The sequence below is a fragment of the Lepidothrix coronata genome, unplaced genomic scaffold (assembly GCF_001604755.1).
Source record: "Lepidothrix coronata isolate B3197 unplaced genomic scaffold, Lepidothrix_coronata-1.0 Scaffold40, whole genome shotgun sequence".
Lineage (NCBI taxonomy): Eukaryota > Metazoa > Chordata > Aves > Passeriformes > Pipridae > Lepidothrix > Lepidothrix coronata.
Genome location: NW_016690220.1, coordinates 1,771,291 through 1,790,749, shown reverse-complemented (window position 1 = coordinate 1,790,749; position 19,459 = coordinate 1,771,291). Strand labels below are relative to the sequence as shown.

Sequence of the window (19,459 nt, the reverse complement as noted above, 5' to 3'; positions counted from 1 at the left end):
TGGTGAACTAGTGAGTCCTGTGATACTCACTAAGTCTCTTGTCATTCTCTTCAAAATCACTAAAGAGAACAAATTACCATATATGCCTATAACCATGCATCCTATGCTGTCATCTGCAGCTGTGGTTGAGACAGGACATAGAGCTTTGCAGCTCCAAACAAGTCAGCAGGGTTAATTAAAGGTCCCTGGAACTACTGGAGCTGTTACTGGGGAGACGATTTGACATTCCAAAATGAGAGAACAGCCTTCAGTATATCTTGGGACACTGGGAACAGTGGAATGTCTTTTAGTCTCCAAAATTGAATTTCAGATTTATTCTCTCTTCCTTCACTGGGAAACAGATGTTAGTCCTCCCTGTTACTCTTGCAGAATGGAGAGAGAATATGCCAAAGAGAGTGGTGACTCCTCTCACTTTTCTCCCTCAGCGAAACTGCCAATGGCTAGTATACAAGAGGGTTTGCTGTCTTTGTTTGGGCTATGGACAGCATTCATGAAATCAAGAAGAACAAACAGGTCATTATTCCCAGAAGCAATTTCTCTTTATCTAGAGAGACAATTTTTGAATTTGATGCCATCTAGGATACCATACAGTATTAAAATAGGCTATAACTATTATAGATCACAGGGTTATTGTCTATTCCTTTTTTTGGTTAAACCATCAAGTCATGAACAGTTGTCTCATGCAAAATAAGAACTGGAGCAGTCTACGTAATAATCAAGAAAATTTTGCTCAAGTCAGGATTTTTGTCTTGCCATGTTGTTACTAAGGGAAACAGCTAGACTGACAAAACAGAGCCCTCCTGCTCCTTCCTATCTTGCAGCCTAATTACACGGATATGCATATGGAACATGGAAGATCCATGGTCAGATTCCCTTCCTGTTGGAATCAGACCAGAGACTGGGCCTTGGGTGTCCCTCTGAGCACCAGCTTGTCCCCATATCATCAGGCACAACAGCCATTCTGCAGCCCATGAAACATATCAAGTTGTCTTAAGACAAAAGATAGTGATAGTCAATAGTCAGATATCCCACGTTCCTCGAAAAGGTCACTCTCTTGGTCTGACTCACAAAAAAGACTTGAACTATGGTTTGCTAACTACCCGTTGCCTCCAACAGTTCACTACAGGAGAAAAGAGTACCTTCCCCAGAGCTAAAGAATGGCATCTGAAACACCCACGTAAATCTAAGCCAAACCTCAAAACAGTGCTTAAAAATGTTAAACATTTTAGAATTTTTCAGGTTTCAGATTTCCAAATTTTCTCTTTATTATTTTTTCTCTTTTGGTAGGACTAGCTGAAAACCAGTACATGGCTTGTCATGCTCAAACTGTAGGGAGGAGGCAAGAAGCAAGAAGCCATTTCTCATTCTGGGATGCCACACCAGAGGCAAACCTCAAGGCTTTCCTGAATAAGAAATTTCAATACACTATTAATGAGAAAGTCTCAAAAGAACCCTGCCCACCAGCACTTTGTGGTGTAGTGTTCTTTTAGCCATAATCACCTCATTTCCTCTTACAGTTTTTTTTTTTAATATCGTTCTTCATTATACAATACCATCTGATTTCAGGTGACCAAATTTCTGGCTGAGTCCGTAAGTTAGCTAACTGCCCTTGGACATCTGAAACCTCTGAATATGTCACTAGAGCTTTGGTCTAATTTAGATCACATGAAAGTATACGCTGTCCTTAAGAGCAAATCAGTAGAGATATACCAGCCTCATGAAATAAAAGAATAAGCAGAAAAGTATATTCATTTTAAACACCATCTCATACAGGTGAGAAAATCAAGAGAATATTGACAAACACGTAAAATTCTAAAACTTTTATGTACAGAAACAGTCTCCTTTTAAAGGCAACAGTTGCTTGCATTTGTTTAGAAACTTCGGGAAGACCAGCAAAATATAGCAAACTCCTGGAAGGCTTATGATCAAAGAAAGGAAGAAATGTGGGCTGTTACCAATTAAAACCTATTTCTAATTATCTTAGGGTGACCTGAGCCAACCACTGGACAACTTTTGGCAAGCAAGCAGTGTCTAACTGAACAAATTACCATGTTAAAACAGGGCATGATTTTGTAAGGAAAGTTTTTGTCCAACACATTTGTTTTTTCTACATTCACTTGGCTTGCTAGGAATTCTGTTCATCGACCTGCATATTCTCTGTCTCCAGGAAGATAACCAAGAACACGCTACCTATGTTTATCTAAAAAGGACATATCTAATATATAGTAAATGATCTAAATCATTGACATGTGCTATATATATGTGCCTGTATGAGCATATGCATGTATGTAAATATATATGGAGAGAGACAGAACCTGTCCTTGATTTAGAGATACCTAAATACATACACATACATAAATACATTATATATGTATACAAGTATGTATACACATCTATGTATGTATTTATAATACAAATACGTAAATAGGTGTGAACAGATGTCAGTGGACGTTTATATACACAGGAGTAAAAATATTAATTGGGAATGTTCTTTCTCACTTTAACGTACTACTCATTTCGGAAACTTTTTATACAGAGTAAAGCCAACTCCAAAGAGTTATTCTGGTCTTATATGTGTTATCAAAGAAACTAGAATCTGGGCCTTAAAGTACCCTTTCCAACTGCAGAAGAAACGAACAGAAATTAATCAAAAAATTGAAAATGCTTTTCTTAAGAAACAAAGAGTTACACACATACACTAACCCTTCACCAAAATGCAGGAAGGAAGCATACTGTGCAAACTCTGAAGCCAAAATCTTGGCCCCACAAATGTCATCAGGAATTGGTCAATTTTAGGTTTTATATTTGTCACTGAGCATTTTATCTCAGTGTTTCCCCAACATTATCTCGTCCCAGGTAAAATGAAGACTGCATGTGGTATTGCTGAGCCCACTGCCTGAAAAGTCGTGGATGCCTGAAATGCAGAAGGAAATCAATATCTATCCCAGTGGAGCTTATATCTATCCCTGGGAAGATCCAGCTCAGGGCACACTGAAGCCCTGTCTCACAGTGATGACACAGTTGCACCGTTATACTACCAGCTTTTCTGAAATGAGTGTGAGGCTCTGTGTAGAGACAACTGCTGCTCCAACTTTCACTGTGTGGTTGTCAGACACCCTTACTCCCAGCTACTCCTGCTGCCATCACTATGCCTCTTCTACTGCAAGAAGCCCAAGGTATGCAGTATGTACTTCAAGAGGCTTTGTTGTTTCAGGAATGAGAAAATTACACATTAAAAGGTTATGCTCCCCTGTTTTGTACTTACTGGCCAGACTTGGCAGATTCTGACATTAGCTTCCTGCTGTTCATCCCAGGAGGCAGAAGGGGCGATATGCTGCAGAATGCGACTTTTTTCTCACTATTCTCTGATTTTTCTCTCTCAGAAAAGCAGTGTGTGGAATATCTAGGGTATCCTGGCTACCAAAAGGAGCCTGCCTGCCACATGGTTTTTCTGGTCTAGCTACCTTGCTGAGGGATGAGCTATACTAGCTGTATCGCTTCTAGCTCTCGAGCTGCCTTGATATAAGTATTCCTACACAGAAGACCTAGATCTGGGCATTTCATTAGGTTTTTCTGGGAATTCAGCAAGTATTCTGGATATTTTTGTACAAACTACACAATTTGCTTGGAAGCAGTTTGTTTTTTAGAGACTATTCCCAGAAAACAATGAAACTGAAAACAAATAGTTAGATTGCATTTTAATAGAGGTGTCTGATAGCCTAATGTTAATCCATCTTTTCAGTGTGGTCATTCCAATACTTAAAAATCATACTCACTTTACCCTGAATATAGCTAAATTAACTGAAATTGCTTGAATCTCCATTAAAGCAAAGCACTGGAGTCTGAAGCTTTCTATTAACAAAGGGGCACTTACCTGTAATCATAGTTAGAGCTGATAGACTTGCTAAGGCTGGGATATCAAGGTTAAGGCTCTTTAAGTTTAAGGAAAAGTCTTTAATAGAGTCGAGCCACTCCCCAAATCCACGAAGGCACTGAAGTCTATGAAGCACAAGTCCATTGCAGAATACAAACTTATCCTCAGCAGTATCAGACCTCAAATAAAAACAATTGAAAAAATTATAAATGCGTCTTCTACTTTACAGCAAAGTGCATAACCAGTATTGAAGCGTCTGTCATTTAAAATCCAAGGCATATTATCCTGAGACATATGTGGGCATTCACGTTTGACAATGTGCTTCTCCCTTGGGGCCAAAGTACAACAAACAAGCTTCTATGATTGCTTACTTCGTAGAGTTATAAGCCTGAGGTTAGCTGTAGCATGTGGTGTAGACTGTCTAATTAGTTAAGATTTTGGTCCTGCCCAAAGGCATAAACAGAGAAGACATTTTACATTAAATACTGTATGTTTGAACCAAAGGAATACTAAGTGAGTGCATTTTGAAATACAAAACTAATAAAAAGAGAGATCTGCAACTCTCAGCATTTACCTAGTATCATCTGCATTTTTCAGATTGTAAAAATTGATAAGGAAAAAACAATGGAAAATGCATGCAATAATGCACCACAATACACATAACAGCTTAAACTCTTTTATATGAAAACCTGTGCGTAAGAGAGAAATTACAGCCAAGCTCTCCTCTCCTTCCCCTCCCCATTGCCAATATCCCCGTTAAAGAACACATGCAAAGGTCATTTTCAACCTAAAGAAACAAGGGCATAATTCAAATCACCAGTTTGCAATTTTGCCAGTCCCCGAGAGTGTTTTCGGGCAAAGTGTCTTAACTAGGGCTACACTGACAAATAGCTTCTCGCTCTACTAAATGACTTGGCATTAAGAATTAAAACAATCTGAACAAGATTTTAAATCATCTTCAACTCTTTCAAAAGGGACAAAGATGTGCATGTGTAAAAGAATGGGGAAAAGAAAAAAGCTTTCACACTGAAGGTGCTTTTCTATAGTTCATGCTTATGAGTATGAAGCAGACTTGCTCAAATAGTGTCTGAGGATCAATTTTGATTACTATGTAAAAAGAATATAGGGGAGATCAAATAAAATGAAGCACATTAGCTTTAAAAATTTCTTTTTAAATCACCTTCTTGGGTTTTTCTGCAGTGTAAAACAATTTAAACACACTTTGGAGGCAACACGCTGATTTTTTTGTGCTTTTTTGGTACAATTGACCATGTTCAAAGATAGTGCCATATTTATTCCTTAAAAATATTTAGATGGATGATTTTTCACATCATCTTAAGAGGAAATGAAATAAATAGTTACCTGATGGAGAGTCTTAGTACAAACAGCTCCAAAAAAGCTGATTCTATGAGTAATGTCTGATCTTCTTTTGGGAGGTCAGTAAATCCTGGGATTTTTTCTGCCCAGCCTCTAGTTATGTCAATGGAGGCAGTCAGAAGATTATAGAATTGTTGTACATGTTCTGCATCTGTGCCTGCAGCAGCCTGATCAGTGGAACAGTACTAAAATGAAAGCCACAGAAAGCAACGTTATATGCATTTAAGGGCATTCTGTGAAACATACAGCATTATTTGCCCAACAACATTTCCTTCTGTGGCAAAGCTGGTATTATTAACAAAGACATAAAAAGTAGGTCTACATCTATCTACTTATTTGGCTACCTTCAGGCATTTTGCTATTCAAATATATATTGCAAAAATATTTCCATGTGTATAGAAGTATTTTCAAATTTATAACTAAAATATAGTATCACGTTTTAAAAGTACCTACATGCTATTAGTAAACAGAAATAAAAACCTGGTGGGTAGGATAATTTGCATCACAGTAGAAGAGGAACACTGTTTGGCTTACTACAATTTAAACAGTTTTCCCATTGATGAATTTGTCTCAGTATGTCAAAAATGCAGATTTCTTCCGAAACCTCTCAAAGTGCATTTTATCTGACAGTGATAGAGACACATAGGATAAATCATGTTTTATCTGACACATGCAGCATTGCTTCATTTGAATACAGAATTGGTTCAAAGTAAACCAGCTGCCCCATATCACCTCTTTTCCTTCAAATTGAAGCATTTGAGGTTCAGCAGAACCTATTATCCTGCTTATGTGGCCATAACTCTTCCAGGCTACCATTTGACAGTCTCAGCTTGTTCAACTTCCCTGTGACACTCTGACAGTTCTCTCCCCACTATCTCCTGCTTCGTCATCAGTGGATCCCTGTCACCCCTGTGACACTGCTCTCCTCTCTCTTGGCAGAAAATACAATGGGAGCTTCCGTGGCTTAGTCTGATTCTGTGCTTGGAAAGCACTGCTGGTTTTCTGAGCAGGTGCTGAATAGTGTGGCATTTATTCTAACAACATCCTCACCATCAGACATCTGGTGGGTTATTTCTGGGAGAGACTTCATACCCACTCTCTCACAGGGACTCAGCCAAATAAAGGTTAGGGTAGTGTCCATGGCTAAAAGTGTGCACACCCTTTGGAAAAAATGCAGTTAGGTCTTGAATCCATCAGCCTTAAGGTCACTCTAGCAACTCCCCAAGCCAGAGTAGAAGCAGAAAGATGCACAACCCTTTCCCAATCAGTAACAGTGGGCTGGCAGCCTGGGAGGACATTATTATAGCCATGCCACTTGGGCTGCAGATATCACCCAAGTTGCTAACTGCAACACAAAAGTCACCTCTGTGCAGGACAGAGAGTGGGGGGCAGCAAGCACAACGTCTTGGGTAGCTGTCCTGTTCTCTGCCTCTCCAAGCTGGAGCTGGTTGCTGTTGGCAGGTGAGGGATGAAGGACACAGTGTCAGAGTTGCTGACTGATGGGAGAACCACAGCAATCCTAGAGACCTCTCACCGTATCTGGGGCACCAGTACAAGTCCTTAATGACTCTGTTTTGCTTACCCAGCACTAACAGCACGAGTTTCTCATGAGCTCCAGCTCACATGCCTAGTCAGCTAGTGAAACACGTGCAATCCTTCTTCTAAAGTACATGTGGAGATAAATTCTGCCCCAGCTACTCCAAAGGATTCTGTGACAGTGAGGCAGGTAGAGGGCACAATACAGAGAATATGGGGAGCAGTGGTAGAAAAATCTGTATGCTGCATCTTTTATGTGTTCAGTGCCCCACCTGACTGGAGCATTTGTGGGTGTTCAAGCAGCATGAACCAACTACTCCTGGCACTGGACTGCAGCAAGATGCACTGAGATAATTAGTGGGTAGAAAAAGATAATTTGATTTTTCAGACACTATGCATGTTCTGGGCCCTCTTAAAGTGAAGTTGCAGAGCAAGCCTCGACAGTGTTAATTTTGACTCTGAGAGATACACTTTGCTGTGCAGGACTGACCTACGACTCCTTCTTTCTACACAGGGAAACCAAACAGGCTGATGGAAACTCCCGCCTCACCTTAGCAGTACACCTCATGTCCTGCTAAGGCAACACACATTCTTGATCCTTTGAGCAGTAAAGAGGAGGGAAAAGGAAAGGAAAAGAAAAAAAGTACTGCCCATTGTGAATGGGTTCATTCTAAATATAACTCATTGCAACTCAGCACAATTATGCCAGGTGTTAATTTGTTCCCAGTAGTTATAAAACATTCCTTTAGCAAAAGTAAGGCAAAGTTTTAACATTTTCTAGTGAAGCTGAATGCTGCATTATGTCGCTTAACTGTGAATGCTACAGTATGGTATGCCCCACATAGGGCTCTGAATTAAATGAAATTCATCTAAAAAAATTATAAACTGTATTTGTTATTATAGTCTAGCCCATGAGAGCTATTTTAGAAGAAAGGTAAAAGAAGATATGGAATTGCATAATTTTTAGCTGCTGCAATATGTCACCACTCACTACAAAGAGTTAGCACTTATAAAGAATAGTTAAAATAAAATATTATTTACTTGTAACAGGCTTATGAAGATATAAGTAACCATGAACAATATGTATGGTTCAGTTTTATGCACCAAAATCTGTGGGGTTTTTGCATGATTATTTCACTGAGAAGAGGTGATATTTGACCTAACTTGTGACCAAGACAGCTGGTAAGCCTGCCCTTGCTCAGGAGGCGAAAGTACGGAAGGGCTACTATCTGCATTTCTAAACCTGCCCTGTGCAAATTGGAGGCAAACCGGGAGAAAGCCAGAAGACAAAGCTCTGCCTCACTCCCTTCCTCAGAGCTCCTCTGGGAATTAAATGAAATCCGACTGTTTCTTAAGGAGGGGGTTGCATGTGTAGCAAGCAACATTAACTTGTATGTTATATCTAAAGAAATTTGAAAAGCCCAGTGTTGGGAAGCCCGGTAGCACAACCTAGCTCTACCCGTTGCCTGCTTTCATCAGTCCTTCATCGATGGCTACAGCTGCAAAAGCCTAACAATAATTTCTCTGCACAGAGGAGAAGCTCTGCTCATTTTTCCAAAAGCCAAGATACGTGCTTAATTTTGTGGCTGGGGAAGGGGGGATTGTTGCCTGAATGCTTCACCCCCCCTCTGAAAAGGCAACCATTTCTACTTAAGCTGGTGTCTGTTCTCCATGAATAAGGATGGCAAAATATAGGGTCAGTTTCTCATCTCACTTACTTAAAAGTGTGAACTCAGGGAATTGTACTAGTAAACAGGCGTGAGACCGGACTACGGCCCTTGGCAATTGCCTTTTGAAACTAAGTACCTAAATATACTACTGCTCTGGACTGGTAAGTTAAAACCAGTGCTGAGATGAAAAGCAGCCATGTTCTGAACACAATTGCTTCCAATATGTTTTGGTGAAATTTTGTAGCTTATGTAATTTAGTTTTTGGGTTGTATTTTTTTTGTTTTTTTGTGTGTGTCTGTGTCTGTGTGTGTGGGTTTTTTGGGAGGGAAGGGATAGACATTTCCCTTCGAAACATTTATCAATATTTTTAAGACAGTCAACACACTACAGCTTGTAAACATGAAGACCATGCTAAACATTAAGGTCATATCTGCAGAAGTGTCAGGACTGATTCCAAAGCCAGGTTTCCAGATCTGCCTATTTGCTGCGCTCAGCAGGGTCACAGCCTAACTGAACATGCCATAAGTTAGTCTTTACAGGTACACGATTACTCTTCAAAGGAATTTTTTAGCATTGCAGTGTGTTTATGGTATGTCTTATTTAATTAATCTTGTTTTTTACACAGCAGTTGTTAAGATTTCCCCTAATTTTTTCAAAATAAGTATAAGGGTTTATGAAAAATGTAAGAATCTATTAATTTCTTGTAGAATATTTTGGTGTTTTCAGTATCACTGGGCATAACAGACTATTATATATTTTATTGTAAAGAAAAACTTAGATATTAATATGTTCTAACAGACAATCATACTTAATCTTTTAGATACCAAGACTAAATTAATATACTGTCAATCATATGCTTCCTGTAATGTCCAACAGAATTGTTCAGCAATTAAATCTGTGGGCTGTTTTCATTAAAAGAGGAATAATTACTGCAGGATAAAGAAAAAAGTCATATAGAAATACATAGTTTTCTTTTCAGTTTTTTGTAAATGCAAAAGAACTTTATATCAATATCTAAATAAAAACCTATGGTTAGATACTGCTTTCATGGCTTGGGCTAATATATGTCTGCAATTCTGTGGAACCCAGCAGATTTCTGTCAAAGAGCACAGCTTGTCACACATCTTAGTATTAGCAGAATGACCCCCGAGATATTCTGGGTCAGTTAAGGTACATGGAAATTTGGCTAATGCATTCTACCCCTAGAAGGCTGTCAGATGTTGAACAACTAGATTCTTAATAATAACTTGGAAAATTATATGATTTAATACTTACATATTAGCTTGAAGGAAATATATTACAGCATGCTTAAAATTACTAAATTATATATTTAAGTATAGTCTAAAATAGAATAATGCAATTTTTATATATTGCAATCAAATATGTTTTAGGATTAAATATTACTTAGCAACAAGTGATAAATGGACAATGTATATATTGTCTGAGTATAGCTGCTATTTTTTACAGTCTCAGATGTAATCATATTTCATTAAGGGGAAAGAATTTGATCTTATTTTTCCTTAGCTCCGTTTTTTTCTTTTCTTATATCAATGTGCCTAAAAAATGTATTTAACAAGCCACTTCAATGCCCTGTATTTTAATAACCATAGAACATTTTTATCAGCTTTCAAAATATTCCATGAATATTTAAATGGCGACTATGATACATTAAAGAACAAGGGTAAATAAATATACAAACTCTGGTAAAGCTTTGCTGAGATACTTTTTCAGAATTTTGATTTTAAAAGGTATTTTTTTAAAAATGTGAATTTAACTGAAGAAATATTCATGCTGGGGTATCCAAAGCCAATCCTGGTCCCATTTAAATAATAGCAAAATTCATACTGATTTCAATAGAAACGGTCTTATCCATCCAGGTCCAATCCATTGCGCAGCCCTTATATCTGCATATTAGGGAAATACTATTAAATTTTAGGCTTCAGAACCTGGAAGTTAGGATACTGGACATATGAGTACTGCTCCTGAGTTTGGTAGGTTAATCAATCTCATTGCTAGTGTTTTGGCACAGGCTTTTTGCAACAAGAATGCTCTATTTATCCACGTATTTTTGCTTTCACTCACCCATCAAATATACTGCATATGATTTTGTGATTGAGATCCTCACAGTGAACAGTTACTAACACTAATTTCTACTGCACTTCCTTCCCTCTCATTGTCCACCTGTCACGAAAAGACAATGACTGGCTGGACCAATTTCTACCCTCATCCAAATTTCACACTTAAGTTAATTTTAGCAAAAAAACAGCCGGCAAGTAGAAATGCAGTTCACAAATCATTTCTAAGCGGAAAGCAAACAGTGAAGGAAAAGTGAGACATACTCTTGAATAGTCAAGCTCCCTGGGCGTGGAGTCGGTTAAAGCTCGTACGAGGGCATTCATCATGCTGATGGGAGGAGAAGGTGGGGAGGGCTGGGAGGGTTCTTGCTGTAAGGGGCTCTTTGGTTTGGAAGGCAGCCGACCTCTTCTCCCTTTCAGGCTGTCAGTACGGACAACTAGGGGGGAGAAAAACCCAAGAGAATCAGCTGTGAAAATACCAGCAAACAATGGATCAGAACGAACACCCTGCTTTTTTTATGGTAGCCAGCACAGCAAAAATAAGGGTGTTCTCCAGTTTCAGCACATGCTCTTGATGCCTTCAATTGCAAAGGAACACAAATGACACCAAAACTGCGTCAGACCTATGACCATAAGCAGCAATGTAGCTGCTTACTGAAAGCCCAGCTGTGTTCCTGGTGTCCGTGCTTTGCTTGCAGCACGTCTGTGTGCCCGTATATGTGTGCCCATGACATTCCACTGCTGAAAGAAACCTGAATGTGAAACATAAATTTTAGTGTTCCTACTACCAGTGTCCTTTTTAAATGGCAGAGTCGTTCATTCAAAGTAATTTTAGTTTTCTTGAAGCATTTGAATACAGTCAACGCTATACAGCTTATATTATCCATGTCAGTATTTGCAATGGGACTGCTCACACAATATTACTCACATACTTAAATATTTGCAGAATTTGGACTAATGAGTTGATCCTGTTTCCATTTAAATTAATTGCAAATTTACAATCAGCTTATGAGAATGAAACAAGATCCTATGTCAAAATGCACACAATCCAGTGCAGCCCCCGGTGAGATAACAGGGGGAAGCCAATAGCATTATCGAGTAGCATCCAAAGTTAATAAACGAGACATTTTGGCCAGTGTCAAATTATCCTCTTGTGACCTTGCTGTTCTTGAACTCTGGGGTCTATAGTCTAAATATGATAATAAGGGTGAAAAGCAGAAAATCAATACATTATTACATATAGGCATATTTGGGGTAAGTTATGAATCCCAGTACTGTTGAATTCATTGTAAAGACATCCATGTTGGCATGTGTGCACACACACACACACACAGATTCATTAAACATAATATTTCAGTTTCTGGGATGATACTAGCCATAGTCCTTACCTTCTTTAACCATGCCAACACTGAGACACTTCTGAAATCGGCAGTATTGGCATCTGTTACGACGTCTCTTGTCCACTGGACAGTTTTTATTTGCCAGACAAACATATTTTGCATTTTTCTGAACTGTTCTCTGTGAAAATGCAACACAAGTATAGTAAACTGATTGTTTCTTGAGCAACTTAGAACCTGACAAAATGTGTTTTAATTACAACATGAAAAGTGACAGTGCAATTCATATAATTAGATAAAATTAATTTCCTAACACACTAGCCTGCAGGAAAAACAATTTTATTAGTGTTAGCTGCTGACAATGAAAATCATCTAGGATTGTTCTGAAGCAAGTCTCTGGAGACAGGCAACTTTGAATGATAAAATCATATCTGAAATTACCAGGTCATCACATCTACCTTTGGGGATTAGATTATCTCCGCTTTTAATATCCCTTTGGGAACAATTTTCTACTTGGTTCATTCCCTTGATTATTGCTGACCTTATTAAAATAAAATCAAAATGATCTGCAATGTACTTCTCTTGCTATCACTATTGTTAGTCAAATACCACAATAACTGGTTTGGTTAGCCATTAAAATCATCAGGGAGAAAAATAAAAATACCAGAAACCCCTACAAAATATGTTTAGCTAAATATTCTGGGAAAGCTAGCCTGACCTGGGGGAAAAAAAAACAGACAGAATTATAGTGTAGTTATGTACATTTAATTAATTCTAAAATGATCTTGAAAAATATAGAATAAATTTAAAATACGTAAAAACCTGGTAAGCTTTGGAAGAATATAACAAATGTTGATGCAAAAATGTATTGTGGTTCCACACTTAAAATCAGATATAATAAATAACAATAATCAATAAATAACATCAAAAAGACATTAACAAGAAAGACAACAGGAACAAATTTATCAACTCAACATTCAATATTAAATTTTCATTCAATATTAAATTAATGCATAATACATAAATTTCATATTTTGTGTTCATTATCAAATAACAGCTCCAATGTACTAAATATAAGAGACCCAGCAAATATTGTTCATTGTGATTTGGAGCTGAAAACAGTTTAATTTTGCAGAATAAGCTCTAGATACTGTTGCAAATCAAGGATATGCTATTAATTTCCACAGTGGCAGGTTTGGGCTCATAAGAGCTGCTATTTCCAGGTTATTTGTGTTCCCTCTTCTAGTTATATTTAAATAACAAATCAGTTTTATAGCAGATGTGTATGTTACCATGTTGTCAAAGGATTATTATTAAGTAACATGGCTAGCTCCACCTACAATAAAAAAACAAATATTGTAAACCCTCCCCACAAATATTTTGGGACTGGTTTTTTTCCCGTTGTATCTTTTACCACAACAGGGGCATGACTGATATCTTAGCAGTAAGGAATGTACCAAATCAAACCCAAATGTATCAAATCTTAAACCTGCTGCCCAGAACCATTCTACCAAAAGTCTATCCCAAGCTCTTCACTTAAGCCATTTTTGAAAATAATGGTGGAATCTGAGCTCAGACTGCTGAATGGAAACTACAAAGCACCCAAATCTAGGAGCAAAAGGGTGTATTCAACTCCTAAAAATGTAAGCACAAAGTTTCCACTGAGAAACTGCTTTAAGTTATTAGTGTTGCTATTCAGCTGCAAAGCTGCCTTCGTTGCAGAGCAGGCACCAGGACTCTGTGTGGTGCTTAGTCACTGCTCTGCAGTCAGCTTTCCACTGGTGAGGGCTCACTGGGCTCCTGAACTGAAGGGTAACAACGAGGCAGCAACCAAATGCAACTAGAAGTGCTTGGGTTTGTCCCATATGTGAAACCAGCTTCTTCCTGGTGCTGACCCACCCTGCAGCCCTCCTCACCCCAACTGCCCCAGGGCAACAAACGGCACTGCTGCCATCACCTAAAACATCCGGTGGACTCTAGGCTTTCAGGGTTTCTTTTCTCACTGCAAAACAATGTTTAATTGGACTGGGTGAGTGAGTAAAACCCACGCTGAATGTACTCCAGGTAGTTTCATTACAGAATATAAGCAGTTTATAGCTCAGACAGGGGTGACCCGTGCTCTGTTGAAGGATGCTGGCAGACCAGAGATATGGTTTCCCCAGCTCACTGCCATGTCCTTTTCTCAGCTAAAACTGGCTGATCCTTTTATCCTACGGAGGGCTTGCTTTGGCCTTTTTCAAAAACTTTGGGTGGGTGACCATTCCACCCTGCTGGGGGGCCTGAGTTTTAACACACAGTGCCCCTGAACCCCCAGGTCAGGACCAGGAGCATGCAGGGGCAGGCGGGGAGGGAAGTGAGTTGGGGGGAAGTGGGAGGGGAGTGAACGGCAGAGCTCTCACCTTGAAAAAGCCCTTGCAGCCCTCGCATGTCCGCACCCCGTAGTGCTGGCAGGCGGCATTATCTCCACAGACAGCGCAGGTGCCTTCCCCAGAGGAAGAGCTCCTGCTGGGTGGAGACGGGAGGCCACTGCTGCCACTTCCGCTGCTCTCACCCATCAGGCTGGAGGTGGCTGCGTTGAGGCCGAGCGGTGAGAAGGCTAAGGAGGCTGGTCTTTTGGCCAGGTGGAGCCCGTAGGAATGGCCCTCCATGGGAGCCTGGCTGGCGGTGGGTCTGTCAGAGCCCAGGGGCAGGCTCAGGGAGGCAGGGTCATAGCACATGTGGGCTGCCGCGGACGGAGTGTGCGGAGGCGAGTGCTTGAAGTGGAACAGAGGGAAGCGTGGAGGCACGGTCTTCATGGGAGTGGCGTCCATCAGGTGGCCAGGAGGCAGGCAGGTCTGCGTGGGCTGCAGCGGAGGTTCGTCCCACAGGCTCTGGTGAGCGGGGAAGCCGGGTGTGGTGGGAGTGGAGGGTGGAGATTGCTTGAAGTACATGGAAGTGCTGGGCATCCCCTCATCTGTAGATGGGGGCAGTGAGGGCTGGTATGGGGACAGCCGGGTGTCTTCCATCTTTATGAGGGGCCTCTGGCCAGAGGAGGCAGATTGCATTTGGTAGAGGCAGGAAGGCTTGAGCTCATAGCTGCCAGAATAACCCTCCATAAAGGTGCTGAAGCTGGGAAGGGAGGTGGTGGCAGTGGCAGTGATTTCGGTACTGCTCAGGTCCATGGTCAGCTTGGCATAGTCGGGGTTCATGATGTCTGAGCTGTACTCCGAGCCATACGCGTAGGTCTGAGATGCATAATTTGAACCGGGTGGTGAAGGACTATACTGCGCTTGCACACAGGGCATATCTGCAAGGGCAAAGGGGGACGTTAACAACAAGCCCAGTGCACCAAAGCCATGGCCTGGGCCCTCACAGACTTCTTTCCCAGAAGTTCTCCCACAGTTCAGAGCTCAGTTAAGATATCCAGCTCTCGTTCTCACCTGGACAGAGGGCATTTAAATTAGCCTCGAGCCTTTGCATTTCAACAAGAAATATGTATCAGGGATCACTAAGCATTAGGTATTAGGGAGCCTGCTCTCATCCAGTCACAGGAGAAACTCAGTTTTATACCAGTGTCAGTGAGAGAAGAATCCATCTCAAGCTGCCCTACATCTGCTGCTTAATATACATAGGTGTCAATGAGAATTAGATAAGCAGAATGAAGAGTTTATGACTCTAAATCTATCTCAGTATGTGTGCAATCATGCTGTAAAATTTTCATGAAGGGTAAATGAGATTATCAAATGCATAATATTAAAAATTTTATTTATTTTAAAAGAAGAAGCATCTGTATCGCATATCAGAGGAATTACTCAAATCACAGGGTTTGCTACTCCCAACTTGCAAGGATCAATTTTGCTTACTCAACTCTGGGCCTTTGAAGAATATTTCTGACCAGTTAATAATTGAAGGTTGCTGTCTAATTAGTAGTTTTAAGGCTTATCTGTAGTAGAATGTTATCCTTAAAAAAGCGGGAGGTACAACGTATCCTTAAATTTGCAAAAATAAAAAGTATGTGGTATTTCTGTTTTTATGGGAAAGCAAGGTTGAGGCCACTAATAGAGTTGGTTTTATCCATTAGTCATAAAAGTTAATGCGGTTCACTGATAGCTGGGATGGTTGAAGCAGCACAGTGCCTGGCTATAAAGATCTGATTGTTTTTTTCTTTTACATTTCCTACTGGTCTGCTATTTCATTTGCTGGTCACAGGAAATAATGGACCCAGTTCTGCAATTCATTGAGGTTTGCCTGACTAAACACTGTGAGATTCAATATTTTCAACCCAAATTAAAAGTGTGTTGTGTATTTTGGTTCCAAAGCAGAGGAATAAAATGCGTCAATTAGTATAAATTTTCTCACAAAGAGAAAAGTAAATATGGATAAAATGTATATGAAAATTAAGTGCAGTTCATCTCTTCTTAATCATGGTAATTTATATTCCAAAAGTACTTGAGAAGTAATTCATGCTAAAAAAACCCCAACAAACCTGCCTTGAAAATAATGAGGTTTTCCTCATTATTTTAAGAACTCCTTTCACTTACAATTTTAAAATATTCATTTGAGTCTGGCATGCAGGAATCCAAATAATTTGTGTTAAATCAACTTTTAATTCTTTCCTGCCCACTTTGCAGATAAACATATTTAAACTAAGTACCAGATTTCAATTATCATGCTGTCACAAACCATTTAGATCTTTCTTCTTCTCAAGAAAACATTAAAAAATGAGAAAAAAAATGTTGCTGTTTCCTGAATTAAGACCTTCCTGCTCATAAATCCAAAAGCTTGAAGAAAAAAGCTGGACGACCCTTTCCCAAGCCTTGCCTCCCAACGTTATTTATATATTATTCTACTGTTCTCTTTTTTTCCCTATCAATTTCTGTCCATGCCATTCCACGCACACACATTTCCTGGCAAGTCCTATCACTATCATTTGTTAGTTTAAGGACCGTCTGTTAAAACATAGCGATTAGTGCTTAATCAAATAAAAAGGGAAAGAAATTCTTTCCACACCCCTCCACTAAAAACTGACTGAGGAACACAACTGAGTGAGTGGACAGATAATGTGACAAGTGGACATGTGGATTCATGGCTTTATGAAGGAATAAGGCTTTTTTGCTAGCTCACAAAGTGAGCAGGAGTTCAGGGAAACAGATTATTATGCCTTTTTTTCCCTGCATTTTTCTGAGCATAACAGGGTTATGTCACTGAATTCTGTGCAAAGTGGAGTGAAAAAACAGAAGTCTAAAATAAGTCTGATCTGAGGACTGAAAAAATATTCCTAACCTAAAGGTCTGGTCTCTCCTGGCTCTGTGGGACTCCTCCTACCTCGCTCTTTGCCAGTGCACTTGACTAATTCTAACCCCTACTTTTCCACTTAGGGCAGCAGTATTAATTCCCCTGCAAAGCAAATAACCCGGGTTTTTTATCTTCTTTATCCAATAACATTAAAAAAAGAGAAAAAAAGCCCCACGAGAGGTGCACTGAACAGCAACCTGTCATCAAAGCCCAATGAAAGGGTAAAAGAATCGGGATAGGGACACTGAGAGCTATTAACATACTACTCTGCTATCTTTTCGAGAACTTGAGGTAAGGGGTGCCCAGTTTAACGCCAGGCAAGCTGGGCTCCTCAAAAGGACACTAGCACTCCCACCCATCTTCTCCTTAAATCTGGCACGCCTTTGGCGGGGGGCTCGCAACCCCCGCGTGCCCAGGCACGGCATCGCCAAAAGCGCTGTGCCAAAAGGCAGGCTCTTCCTTCATCCTTTTGGGATTTAAACGCCCCGCGACGTCGGGGTCCTATGATGCCAGAGGGACTTGGGAAGGGTAGGGGCCGCGGCAGGAGCTCTCGCAACCCCTCCCTTCTCCCCATCCTCCCTCTCCTTCCCCGGGGCGGCAGCTTACCTGGCGGGTATCTTGCGCGCTGAATGGTGGGGCTGGAGGTGCGGACGGAGGCGGCGGCGGGCGGCGGCGGCGGCGGCGGGGTGGGTGCCGGCTGGGACCTCTCTGCGGGGGCGGGCCCGGGGCCTGGCCTGGGCGGGGGGCGCTCTTCCGACCCGGGCTCTGTCCGCCGACGGCGGGGAGACAAGGCACAGTCAGAGGGTGGCGGACCCCAGGGGGTTAGAGGGGCGCCCCCCCGCCTTCCCCCCGGCGAGGCGCTCCGGGGGGACATGGGGGGACTTCCCCCGCGCTCGCACGGCAACCCCCCACCTCGCCCCGCGGGTGGGAAGGGGGAGCTGGACGGTGAGCGCATTCCTGCCGGCTCCCGCTCCCTCATCACACAAAAGGCAGAGAGCACCGGGCTGGGACAACGGAGTCGACAGTTTGTTCTCCGAGCGAGGAGCCTGGGGAAGGCAAGAGGACAACCCGGGGCGGAGTGACTACAACAAGCGGGGCATCATCCCCGAGCGTCCACTTTCCCGCGAGAACTTTCTCTTGTTGGGGGGCAGGGACCGGGTGTGGAAGCAGGCTGGAAGTTTCTATTCAAGGTACCGGCCAGACGTGGTTACCCTGACATCCCGGCTAGCCCGCGGTGTCTCCGGGCTCCGCTCCTCCATCGCGGGCGCGGGGCTGGGAGCGCAGCCCCGCCGTCTACCCCCGACCCTCTGGATCCTGCGAGCTCGGCCGGGGCTCCGCGGCAGCACGAGAGATGCGCGGCCGCGCCGGCCCCTGCCTACGGGAGCCGCTCCCCGGCGACTCTCTCTCCTTGTCTTTCTTCCCTTCCCCGCGCCCCTCACCTTTGAACCCCCGCCAGCTCCCGGGATGTTAAGTGCCTGTCAGCTCATCCCTTTTTCTCCCGAGGGTTTTGTTCCCTCCCGAGCTCCTGCGAGGCGGCTTCCCGCTCAGCGCGGAGCGCCCTAGGGCTCCTCTGCCCCCCCTGAGCCGCCGGTTACCTAGAGACACTCGCTGCGCTTTTAACCACGCAGCACCCCTCCGGGCTGCCGCCGCTCGAGCCAGGAGCGCAGGGCCGTAAGGGCTGTAAATTACGAGGAAATAACTACCCTTGTCAAAGCTCTTTTCTTCCTCCATGCACTTTACATTCAGCCCCGAGTGACACCCCTCCCCACCCTGTAATACGAGGAGGAAACCGTGAAATACTCCATTGTGATTGTGACTTCTTCAGGCGAGTTTCGAAACCTTCATTTACCAGAGAGGGACTGCGGAGGGGGAAGCTCCATTCAATTAAAAAGTTTCGAGCTCGATTTCCACCGCCGGTTAGCTGGCGATTTTTTTTTTTTTTTTGGAGGGGGGAGGGATCGCCCCGAGCCGCACGGTCACTCCAGCAAATATCCACGAGATCGGGTGAGATTCACCTCCGAAGAAACCGTCTGGTCTGGTTTAGTCCATTGTTTTTTATCAGGGCTTGACTCCAGCATACAACGGTCTCCACGGAGGAGAGAAAAATAGGACGAAGAATGTAATCGAGTGAAGCGGCTTGGATAAAAGTTAGCGATTCATTCCCAAACTTTTTTTTCCTGGAGATAAAAATCCTATCCCAACACACCAGCCTCCCTACATAAAACAGCGTTTTCCGCCCTATCCCTGGGAAATATCCTCGCACGGAATCCATCGTATCCAAAAATTGCGAGTTAAGTAACAGCGTTTTTAAGTAGC

General features: G+C 42.0%; 1 protein-coding gene across 2 annotated transcripts in view; it reads right to left on the bottom strand.

The window, feature by feature from the left end:
- The window catches only part of NR4A3 (nuclear receptor subfamily 4 group A member 3), a 29,591-nt gene that overhangs the window by 8,821 nt on the left and 1,311 nt on the right, over nt 1-19,459 (bottom strand). The window contains exons 2-7 of one of the 2 annotated variants that reach the window (XM_017813249.1): nt 17,750-17,908; nt 14,269-15,155; nt 11,921-12,050; nt 10,797-10,969; nt 5,237-5,436; nt 3,875-4,053 (exon numbers count right to left, since the gene is read on the bottom strand). In XM_017813249.1, coding sequence (XP_017668738.1) covers nt 3,875-4,053; nt 5,237-5,436; nt 10,797-10,969; nt 11,921-12,050; nt 14,269-15,153 — 1,567 coding nt within the window. In that variant the 5' untranslated portion in view covers nt 15,154-15,155; nt 17,750-17,908. Of the gene's footprint in view, nt 1-3,874; nt 4,054-5,236; nt 5,437-10,796; nt 10,970-11,920; nt 12,051-14,268; nt 15,409-17,749; nt 17,909-19,459 lie in introns of those variants that run through there. The other variant, XM_017813250.1, reaches the window with a different exon arrangement.